The sequence below is a fragment of the Anneissia japonica genome, unplaced genomic scaffold (genome assembly GCF_011630105.1).
Source record: "Anneissia japonica isolate Jap-2015-1 unplaced genomic scaffold, ASM1163010v1 scaffold1509_len713820_cov188, whole genome shotgun sequence".
In the NCBI taxonomy this organism is placed as follows: domain Eukaryota; kingdom Metazoa; phylum Echinodermata; class Crinoidea; order Comatulida; family Comatulidae; genus Anneissia; species Anneissia japonica.
In genome coordinates this window covers 552,565-564,596 of record NW_022737632.1, presented here as the reverse complement: position 1 = coordinate 564,596, position 12,032 = coordinate 552,565, and the positions used below count along the sequence as shown (strand labels likewise).

The following is a 12,032-nucleotide window of genomic DNA, read 5'->3' as shown; positions in this document are numbered from 1 at the left end:
CTGATTAAACGTGCTTTTCTAACAAATCTAATTTCATTTTGGGTTTGCATGGTGATACCTATCGGCACTGAATTCTGTGAGACAATTCAAAATGAATTTAGCCAAAAATGCAAATATTATGAATTTTGCAGGAGAATGGTTTTCCCAGGAGATCATGCTTGCTTGCTGCAGTGCCGGAGGCTGATTTTCGGGAGAATCCCGTGGCTTGCAAGAGATTGGGACCCTGCATAAAACATAGCATATACATACATGTTTAGACTTTTACACACCAGTTCAAAGCTGGCATGAGTATACATGCTAACTTATCTTGGCAAACCCACATTGACTCCATAGTATCTAAGGCAAATTCAAGATTATTTTTTTTCAATTACATCGTTCTGGCTTTGATGCACAAGCTTTGTGTTATTTTTACTGTTGTGTCATCAGACCATTATTAGAGTACGCTGCCTCGGTATGGGGAACAGGTTTGACCAATTCACAATATGACCAATTGGAATAGATCCAACGCAGAGCTCTCAAAAGTACTTTTCCAGAGCTTAGCTACCATAGTACACTGACCATGTTCAATATTCCTGAGTTGTCTGAGCAGCGCACCCATCTGTGCAGCGATTACTTCCAGAAACTCAAGAACCCTTCCCATAGACTACACCACCTCCTTCCTAAAGCCCCTCTTCCAATTACCATCTGAAAAAACCTAAAGAATTCACTCTCCCAAAAGTCAAAACTGAATGATCAAAAAAGTTTATCTTAAATTTTAGTTAGTTCCAAGGCTGGTAAGAACTGTCTGCACAGGCGAATGCTATGTTTATTTTCAAAATCTGTGATTAAAATTATTTCAATAATCCCACTTTCATAACAATAATTTTAATAATAATAATAAAAATTGATTGTTTTGATTTTTAAGCTTGAACAATTACTTTTGGAAAATTCAACCCATTTTGAGTGTTGCAATAAGGAATGATATGATTTGATTTGACACATGCTGCCAAACAAAGATTTCTGAAGGATACACTAAAGTTGCACAAGCGTCCATGGCTAGAGCTCTTGTGTTGGTGGTCAGCTCTTTTGTACTCTCTTTTTTCATAAACATCTGCATGTGATTCATTAACTCCATTTTACGACTAAAACTATAGGACGCCCTCAAGTGTCCCGGTTGGACTGCTTTACCGATCAAATCCACTGCTAGGATTAAATTCTGTTTAACTGTTGTGTCCTGAGATAAAGAATATGAGATGGTGAATACTTTGTACACAATACAATACAATATCTATACATTAATAATTATACTAGGATTGTAAACTATTTACTATACTTTACTTATCTATACTCAACAGACATTTTGAGACTTGTCACAGGTTGGAATTAAATCTGCGATGAAAATAAGTCTCAATAGAAGGCTTAGGAGGTAGTGACGTCAGAATTTGAAATCAGACACCGTGATTAAAAGGAAACCATCTTACGCAATATGTCTTGGCTACATTCTTTATATATTTGTGCTTGGGGATAGTGGGGTAGAGAAACAAGATCCGTAGCAATCACAAGGGGGGGGGGTAGAGATATTTGAAGGAATCTTTTGATATAGAACCTACAAGACCTGTATAGACAACATTTAATAAAAGATGTTCATTTTCAAACAAATACAGTTGATACATTAAATGTAGATATGAATTTACAAATCTCATAATAAACATTGATATTTGTTTGTTGTATTATTTGAATGGAATTAAAAATTTGATGAAAAACCAACTAACCTTGATGTTATTGAAGTGTGGCTGTATGTTCCTCAAGATGTTAGTATCCAGCCTGGAGGTTATAAGGTCATGGGGCGCATACAATGTCAGGTAGCCATAACAAAGCATTATTGTACTTTTAATTCTCTCAACGTCAGCTTCTGATTTATCCTGATATTAAATGTAATATTTTGTAAATATTATAAAATGTACATATGTTTATACAAACATACATAATTGTATTAAAAAAAATAAAAGAATGATAAAGAGTAAGAGATTAAAGCAGAAGGAAGGAGATGTCACAGAAAAGGAGGATGAAATAATTTTTAAAATTTGAGAATTCTGATTTACCTTTATCAAGCCCAGAAAGCCACTTGATTTTCTAGACATATCTTCCTTGGCAACTGACTCTAGTTTACTAAGGGCTTCATCCAAATGTGAGGAAGCACAGAAACCAAGACCTATGGCACAGCCCTTAAAAGAAAGAAAAACAACAGAAATACTTTACGAGGTACATAGCCTTGCTATAGGGCTTTAGAAGTTAAATGAATGGGTCATAAGTTACATTTGAGACTAGCCACTTAGAGGCAGATTTAAAGGGGTGTCCCTCCTCCACTTTCACAAAAATGGTTTCACTCCAACCACTTGTATGTTTCCTTAGGAAAGAAAAGCTTTTCATCTTCATTTAAATTTCCTATCTCCTCAAGTGGTGCATCTAGTAGTACTGATTTTGTGAGGGACGAAGAAAGAGGAGGAGAGGTTGTGAAGGAAAAATTAAAGGCCTAGTCTAGTGTTTTATCCTTACCTCTCGTTCAACTTGGTTTGTGTGTTTTACAGTTGTGAACAGTATATTTAGGTGCTTTTTAACGAAATCCTTCTTTGTAACTTTCCTCATAATAACACCTAGACATTTGTACAAGAAATTCTAAAAGCAAGAAAATATGAATGTTAAACATCATTTAGAGGAAACTTTATACCATTTTCAAAGAAAGTATTTATGAAAATGGTAATGACAATGAGTTTATTAATGGTGATAACAGTGATGATAAAGATAAGATTAATATTAATTATAACATGATAATGATGCCTCTAGCATACAATTGTTGAAGAAATTTATAATTACATAATGATGATGATAATACAACTCCCTACCTTTTCACGTGGACTGTCAGTGTAGAGAGAAACCTGTTTACCAAATTCAACTCCAAGGTTACACACCCACTCTTCGTCTTCAACTTCATCCAAAGTTTTAGAAAGTAGCTATCAATGTAGGAAACAACTTTTGTTAAAAACTATTTAATGGTACAACACAAACAGACTAAAGTATACAGTACTTGAATTAAGTATGGCAAGCCAAAAAAAGTCATGCAAATTAAAATCTGAAAATGTGAACATACCTTTAACAGAAGATCCTCCCATGCTTTCTGGGACCATTTATCTGGATCATCTAGATTATCTATATTAAATGTAAATGTATATATGAATTATACGGTCCTCATTGAAAAACCAACAAGACAATTCCTTTCATAAATAATAATGACAATAATAATAATAATAATAATAATAACAATAAAATCTGTGGCCCCTTTGAAACCTGATTGCCTACATGGATAGACTGACTAAAATTGTTCACCTTTCAAATCGTACATTCCATCCAAGTTCCAGGGGTGGTGACAGCCTTCAAAACCCTTGGACCCCCCTCCCCCATTGGGCAATTCCTGGTGCCATCACTGCCCAGGTCACCACAAGCAAACTACCTCCCTAGAGATGAATCTAACGATGGAGAGAGTAGGATAGGGGTGGGGGAAAGTTTATCCAGGTAAGTTTCTCACTCATAGACTACCAACATCACATTTGATTTGAGTAATTTCTTAAGATTTCACTAACCTTCCAGGTACTGTACAAGTTTTGGAATAATGGTATCCCACAAGTCAACAATGGATGCTTCAATGTTTGGTGAGAGAGCTTGCATTAACTTCAGAGTATTAATCCCTCGGTTGTTAGACTCTTCTGGTCTACCAGATAACACCTAAACACATACAGTTCATAGACTCATTCAGTTAGATCTATTTATGTACATGACTTCCTAACTAATTTATTCTTCATTTATACATTCTATTAAATTGGACATTGAGAACATAATAAATATATAAAGTAATATTCATGACTCAAGACAGCCTTACAATGTTGTGTATTATATTAAAGAAATATTATTGTTTGTAGTTTTTTCACAACTACTGTTTTCTTAGAATAGTTACAATGTTGGACAACAAAAAAAAAAAAAACAATATATAAAGTTGAATGAAATCACAAATCAGTAAAATAAAAATAGCAAAAACAGCCTTAAAATTGCTAGCCCATAATGAAAACAATGCCCCAAACAACTTACCATAAGACGAGCAATAATTTCTGCCGGCCTTGGAATGTTTGTTCGTTCCTCAAAATCTATCATATAGTCAAAAGATTGTTCTTCGCGTTTTTTTGCTGCCAATGAAGCAAGGTTACGACAGATAGGACCGAGGGCTGTCGTATATTGTGGTGGTATCAAGAACTCCAACAGGTAGGGCCAAAGTACCTACAGTAAGATTAGAAATTAAGACATTGACAAATTGAACTTTGCACAATATTTGAACAAACAATACATTATTAAACTAAAATTTATTTTTTTATTTATTCCAGTATAAAAAAACATATAAAATTACAAACAACAGACAAAGGCTGAAATGGTTTGTATTACAAAAGAGTTTAAATCTAAATTTAAAAATTACATCTAATTTAAAAAATCTATATTATTATATAATCATTATTATTGCAACAATTATGAATAAGTTTTTCCCTGGTCATTGAGTCCGCATACTTAAGTGGTGCTGCCATATTGGCACAGTAGCAGGCAAACCCAGGTACTCATTTATACCCCTGGGTGGAGAGAAGCAAATGCAGATAAAGTGTTTACTCAAGAACACAAGCAAAATGCACAGCAAGGGATTGAGACCCCCAATTGAAATTGGGAACCAATCCATTTCCACTGCACCAAACCCAAACTAGTCTGAGAAATATAAAGTAACTTTTATTAGCCGGGCCTAGAATTAGCTTTTAAGTGGTATGAACACTTACGGACTCCATGCATTCAATGGTGGTAGATATGAGGTGAAGCACATTCTCACACATCAGTCGCAGAGAAGCATTCGACACATGTTCTGGATCGGGCTTCTTCAACTTAGGGATGAGGAATGAAGATTGAATATTAATTTTTACAAATTATGTGGAGTATTTTATTACAATTGTATGTATTACATTGTCTTTATTTTTGTTTTCTTTGTCTTGTCTTTTCTTTCTTGTCTCTTTCTGGATTGTACACAATCACTACTGACGTATGAAATATTACATAAGATATGTGCATAAGGGTCAGTTTGAGCCGCATTCAAAAGCTAGAAATCGTGAATGTACAGGAATATGACACACAAAAATACACCATGAGAGATGTATGTACTTTTGCCTCAATAAGATTTGATACACATTTCTGAATAAAATATAGTCTGTTGAGTTGTCAAATTTACTTTTTGTCATCCTTAATTGAAATTCCCAGGATGCAGCTTACGTGTACACAATATATGACACTCATCTTGACCAAGTTTGTACAGTGTGGGAAGATAAAATTCGCTGTCCTCCCAATAACTTCCCCACTCACAAACACTGCTTCTATGGTGTAGATACAACCCACCTGGTTTTAATTTTACATTGCATAAAATATTACCAAATTGGCAGAACACTAGTCCCAAGTATTAATAATAAAACAAAATAAAATCCCATGATAGTAAGACTGAACCCTCAGTTGAGTAATATCTTATAGTTACAAATATGCATATACATATAAATCACAAAGTGTAGGCCTCTCTTACATAGTATGTGCAGTTGAAACTAAAAGAGGATTTATTAACTGTAATCGAGATACTGTATTAGATAAAGAAAGCATAGTATCGGAATAATGATAATATCAATATTATTAAATATTAAACAGTGGTAGTCAATAGAAAATATAAACCTGAAAACAAGCTTCTAGAACTAGAAGGATTGTCACAACAGAATAGTATGTATCTCATTGTAGACAAGTTCAAACAAATGTTAGTTAGTTTTATAAAAGAAGTTCCAGTTAATTCTTTATTTATGATGTCACTATTAAAAAAATATATTATTTATTATACAAGATTTTAAAATAATCTATAAGGGATATGTATGTTCTATAGAGTACTACAGTGTTACATCAGGATACCACGTGATACTACTCTGTTGCCATAAGCGACACAAAATGCGTTCAAGCGGACGCCATTTTATACACTGACAAACCATTGATCCCAATTTCTAACGTAATTATTAAGATGTTGTATCTTTGTTTTTCTTTGTAAATTTTAATTGATGATAATGCAAGCTTTAGTGTTTTTAGTACATTTTTATTGTAAACTATTAGGTTTTAAAATGCCTATTCCAGAAAGCCTATTCTAAACCATTAAGATTATGAAGTCATTCAGGCGTAATGAATGGTAACCAACGTTTGGTTGACAACAAAGAGCACCAATTGGTTTGAATATGCTACTCCAGTCTGAAACGCAGGTTTCTCAGTCTGCCGTGTTAATATGTTAGAATATGCGTATTCTTCTTGACAACAGTATAAATGTAATTAACTAGATGCATGTTCACATTGTAGTATAGAGATGCCCATGTGAACACAGTTACTAATCTATAAGGAATTTGAATATCAGTGCCAGTAGTAATTTAAGCAAGGCTATTGAGCTGCCTGAGTTAAGATGTGATAGGATGCATTACAATGTCAGAAATGATAAAAAAATATAATATTAATTACATCCAGATATGTATGTATCCCAACCCCATATTTAACTGATAATTTGAATTCAGATTTATAATTTTGGATTATTACCAATTCCATTTCACTATTTGTATCAGTCTGGATCTTTTTAATAAGAGATAAACCAAATAAATATTAACAAAATCATTAAAAACACAATGTAATATGCAATTAGAAAGCCTTTCCAATGTGATTTTAGAAATGCACTTATCTCGTTTTCCTGTTTTTGTTGCAATCTTATACCCCCCACCCCCCCTTTAATTTGTGCAGCTCTATTTCTTGAGTTATAATATAATGCCATTAATCTTTTACTACAATGATATCTTCGGTAATCATTAATTTAAAATGTTTTATTTGTATGTATTTTAAATGTTTTTATTTGTTTTTCAAAATAGTATAAGAATGGATGAACACATAAATATCTCAAATACAAAGGGCTTACAGGTATTGGTTCCTGATATACGCAGAGTTTAACAATAAACTCCACCATTAAGTGACCTCCTTCCAGCTCCAAGTAACCATGTGGTGCCATGGCAATCACTACCTGAGCAAATAACCTTTTGACCTTTAAGAAAATGTATAATTATTACATTGATCATGACAAATAATATTGAGTTAGTTATTAAAAGCACCAAAAATTGAAAAAAGTTAATCAATAAAAAATGCAAAAATATAATGATAAATAGTCTGTGATAAAATCTAGAAAAAATTTAATTTTAAAAATTAATTAAAAAGTTTCACAAATGAACTGAATAATTCTAACATTGATTTTTAGGAAAAGATGACATTCTAGAAGATAAATGTTCATGAACTAGACTATCAGCTTTTAAGGAGATATTTTAAGGTGAAGATCCTTATTATGCAATTTAAATATTCAATTTAATTTTTTATTATCAACACAGACCATATATCTTTAAACAATGTATTATTTAAATTATCTTTAATTTATCATTATTATATGACCAAATATGGCATTGAAACATTCACAAAATTTAAATAGAATGTCAAATTACACATTTCCATTAGTACTATTCCATGCATTAATATAAAAAACTGGAACCAAACGAGGGGTGGAGGGGTTATTTCTCAGTACAGTTTCTGTCGTTCACTGGTTAACAAGACGACAGTAGTACAAATAAACGATCATAGGTTAGGCTGTATGCATTATTTAAAGAATAAATATAAGGAACAGCTTGAAATGAATGTGGTGAAATATACCTTGTTATTGTTTTCTGCTAACATAATCTTTAAGCCAGATACTATTAATGTTTTTTTATCTTCCATATGTGTACCTGATGAAAGAAAATGGAATAAATATTCATTATTTGATCAAGTCATATTTTCATAAAATCACAAGTAACTCAACAAATTGAAAAAACTTTCATTGATAACTAATTCTATTTTTTGTGTTGTATTGTACTACATTTATGGCACAACCAACACCTATGCAATATATAATTGATTTAACTGATAATATGGTCATATTCATTATTGTTTCCATAAGGTTGCAAAAAAATTCTGCTATTCTTTGCCAATTCACATATGAAGACTTACCTCCGGAGTTGATGAGTTGCTTAAAAACAGCTAGAGTACCCATCCTAATCTTTTCGTTATTTGTTTCTAGTTTCTGTAGTAAAAAGCCTATAATCTGGTTGGAAAACGACTTGGCAATCACCGAGAAGCACCGTAGAAGCTCGTTGTGATTTTTAACTGACGGAGGACTGTTGTAGTCAGGCTGTATGCATACCTAGTAAAGAGGAGAATTGTAAACAGAATAGTATTCAAATCACAACATTGACATGTAAAGATACTTAAGTAGAGTGGCCGAGTAGTAAGGCAGGGGCACCGCTAGCTACAGCATTAACATCGGTGCTGGTTCCAGCCGCTCCTCGGCATTTTAAAGTCAGGTATTACATTATACAGTCAGTAATCCTTTAGAAACGCAAGAAGAGGACATGGATGGTTGGGAGTCAGGCGTCTGGTGTCTACGGTCTTCATGGGGGCATAACGACTAATTGACCTTCCGCGGAAATGTCCATTTTATGCAACTCTTCTCACAATGCAGAAGATTTGTGAAACTTATCTGATAGTAGTATACTTCTGATGAATATTGGTATAATATTCATTCATTTATTTGGTAGTATAAAATAATCTAATGAATATTATATGCAACAAAGTACAGAACATCTTAAGCAATGGCTACTAACCTGTGGATGTAAAGTATTTACAATCGAATCTACTTGCGGTTCAAGCATCAAATTTCCACCTTGCACTGCAGCATCAAGTACCATACAAAATCCCTTAAACAAAAGGTATAACATTAACATTAAACAAGAATCTTTTAATAATAATATGATAATAAGTAAACAAAAAGTTCATGATGTCATACAAGTAGTTAAAAACAAGAAATGGAGATTTGCTGGGAACCTCGCCAGAACAAATTACAACAGATGGACGAAGTTAACACCGAATGGACTCGCAGAACAGGCAAATGAGTTCGAGGAAGACCTAAAATCAGATGGAGGGATGAGATCGTGGGATTTCCAGTATTTCCTGGATGGGAGCTGCACAGGACAAGCGTGGATGGTTTCAGCTTGGGGAGGCCTTCACCCTGCAGTGGGCCGATGACGGCTGAAATGGTGATGACGATGATAAGGATTTTTAAAGCGCACATCTCCACACATAATTTGGGTGCTCAAGGTCCAGTGTTCCACTTCAATTTCACCTCTTTTCTTCCCACCAGAGACCTTGTTTTCATAGAACTTTCGTTGATGAACTATGTTTGATAAGATTTTATAACATCATGTTCCTATATATTTTTGAGCATTGAATTATTAACTATTTTTCCCCTTATACTTTCTTTCAAATCTTTCCTAACAATTTCCCCTTAATTCTTAAATTTCCTTTCTTTCATCTTTACTTTTCCTTTTCTTTCTGTTTCAGCTGATCATATTAGTGCTTGCCTAATAAAGTACAATAAAGTAAGATACTTAAATTGGTTTTCTTATCATCTTATCTTTTCATTCCCTTTCTTTCTTTTCATCTGAATATTTGTATTTTTTTGTAATAAATAGGCCCAAAATCTTAATAAAAAAATTCAATTCATTCTTTGTTTGTCATGTCCACAACATAAAAACTGCTTGCTCAATTATTGTACGGGTGTTAACCTGTGTTATATGGTATGGTTCTGGGTGCTTCTTGTAGAGATTAAGAATTCCTGGCAACAAGCGAGGAAGCTGTTCTTCTAAAATATCTTCTGCTAGGATATTTGACATGTAACCAAGAGCCTCTACAATCATTAACCGCAACTGTTAAAATAAAAAAAAAAACAAATGCAGAAAAAGTTATTAAGGGAGACCTTATTATGTAAATCATCATTATAATCTTTATCACTTATTTTTTTGTAATAAATAGGTCCAAAATCTTAATAAAAAAATTCAATTCATTCTTTGTTTGTCATGTGCACAACATAAAAACTGCTTGCTCAATTATTGTATGGGTGTTAACCTGTGTTATATGGTATGGTTCTGGGTGCTTCTTGTAGAGATTAAGAATTCCTGGCAACAAGCGAGGAAGCTGTTCTTCTAAAATATCTTCTGCTAGGATATTTGACATGTAACCAAGAGCCTCTACAATCATTAACCGCAACTGTTAAAATAAAAAAAAAAACAAATGCAGAAAAAGTTATTAAGGGAGACCTTATTATGTAAATCATCATTATAATTTTTATCACGTTATTAACAGTATCCTTATCAAATTCATTATCATCATCATTGAGCATAAATATTATCAACAACTTATCATTATAATTTTTATCAACACCAAAATAATAATGAGCATACAAGTTCATGGTTGATGTAACACAACATGCTTTTTATACCTTGGATCTAGATATTTTAATGTATATTCTTAATTATTGTAATTTTTTTTTGGAATTGTTGTCATATTTGAAAATGATGTAATTTAAATATTTTTTAAATTCAATCATTTTAGTCAACGGCTACCATTTGTATATGTTGATGTTTGATATATATATATATATATACACATATATACATACATAAATGAATGAAAATAAATAAATAAAACAAATGAATGAATGAATGAATAAATACATCTGCCATGCATACATTAAATCTAGTCAAATTCACTTCACCTTAGGTTCCTTGGACTGAAGCCAGACATTGTAGACAATATTATAAGCTGAGTAGATCTGTGACGAGTATAATTCCTTCCTAACAGTCTGGTCTGGAGCATTCTCTATATTGGCTACGTAATGCAAAATGCTCTCACTGAACCGTGCTAATGCTATGTAAGAAATATCAGATTACAAATGCAGACTAAGACACAGCTTTAAGATGGACAAAGATTATCTATCTATGCATAATTAACATACTAAAGTATACAGTTTATTATTTTTTTTGTCAAAATTTAACATATCAATATAAATACAATTAAATACTTCCAAATTAACTGAAAGAATAAGTATAATGTTAAATTATTGATACATTTTCTATAATAAATTAATCTATGATTTTTTTTTCCTATATTTTACATTTCTATCTGCTTTTTGATAGAGTAATGCATAAATGTTCAAACCAATGTTACAACTTTAATGAAATATTAATGATTTATAATTTAATAAGGACATCCAGGTTCCCAAGGTACCCCACATATCAACTGGTTATTAAAACAGTGGCATAACTATGGGGAGGAGGTGGGATGGGTTACATCCCCAACCATAATTTTATCTTTAAGTAGAATGGAGTTTAGGGAGGTTGAAGAATTTATCTCTCACCACAACTAAACACCCATCTCATGTTATCGTGTTTCGCTAGCCCCAGCATCGGCAGCATGGTGCCAAGAACAGCTGTCAAAAACGGTACAAAGCTAAATGCTGAAAAGAAGTAAAATTTCAAGAAATTATAGAAATGGCCAAACACTGATAATATAAAATATTTTAAAATATTCTGTTGTTCATTTGAAATATTAATGGCATCAAGTATACCAAACAATTTAAGGTTTACATTATTTTTATGTCTGTATTGTGCATAGAAGTAGAAGTTTGAGAGGCACGCCCTTTAGAGGTAGTAGTTTTTTTTCACGCTTTTGTCTTTCAACACCTCTACTCTTTGATTTTGTGCTTTTAATGTTTGTACTGCTGAAAGGAATAACATTTTTTAAAATAATTATATATCAATATGTTGTCTCCCCATTAATTGGAAAAGAATGCAAATGAAATAGTATTTGTGTCAACAATGTTACAATTCAACAAATTTTAATAACAATAGTCATTATCATAAACTGAACAACAGTTGTATTACATGTCATCGTATTGTGTATTCTGTAGAGCAAACCATATGGTGAACATGTACACTAGAGTATAGAATGATAAGCAAGAAGAGCAAGAGAGCCAAATAGCATAGCAGAGCTAACTTACA

General features: G+C 32.5%; 1 protein-coding gene across 3 annotated transcripts in view; it reads right to left on the bottom strand.

Annotated features, from left to right (window-relative positions):
* Nucleotides 1-12,032, bottom strand: part of LOC117117411 (maestro heat-like repeat-containing protein family member 1) — a 32,086-nt gene that overhangs the window by 11,863 nt on the left and 8,191 nt on the right. For 2 of the 3 annotated variants that reach the window (XM_033261725.1, XM_033261726.1), the window contains exons 5-20: nt 11,390-11,488; nt 10,748-10,899; nt 10,099-10,239; nt 8,799-8,891; nt 8,146-8,338; nt 7,810-7,883; nt 7,034-7,156; nt 4,845-4,946; nt 4,120-4,305; nt 3,618-3,759; nt 3,128-3,186; nt 2,883-2,990; nt 2,536-2,655; nt 2,082-2,204; nt 1,752-1,901; nt 1,011-1,213 (exon numbers count right to left, since the gene is read on the bottom strand). In XM_033261725.1, the coding sequence (XP_033117616.1) occupies nt 1,011-1,213; nt 1,752-1,901; nt 2,082-2,204; nt 2,536-2,655; nt 2,883-2,990; nt 3,128-3,186; nt 3,618-3,759; nt 4,120-4,305; nt 4,845-4,946; nt 7,034-7,156; nt 7,810-7,883; nt 8,146-8,338; nt 8,799-8,891; nt 10,099-10,239; nt 10,748-10,899; nt 11,390-11,488 (2,068 nt within the window). Of the gene's footprint in view, nt 1-1,010; nt 1,214-1,751; nt 1,902-2,081; nt 2,205-2,535; nt 2,656-2,882; nt 2,991-3,127; nt 3,187-3,617; nt 3,760-4,119; nt 4,306-4,844; nt 4,947-7,033; nt 7,157-7,809; nt 7,884-8,145; nt 8,339-8,798; nt 8,892-9,758; nt 9,923-10,098; nt 10,240-10,747; nt 10,900-11,389; nt 11,489-12,032 lie in introns of those variants that run through there. The other variant, XM_033261727.1, reaches the window with a different exon arrangement.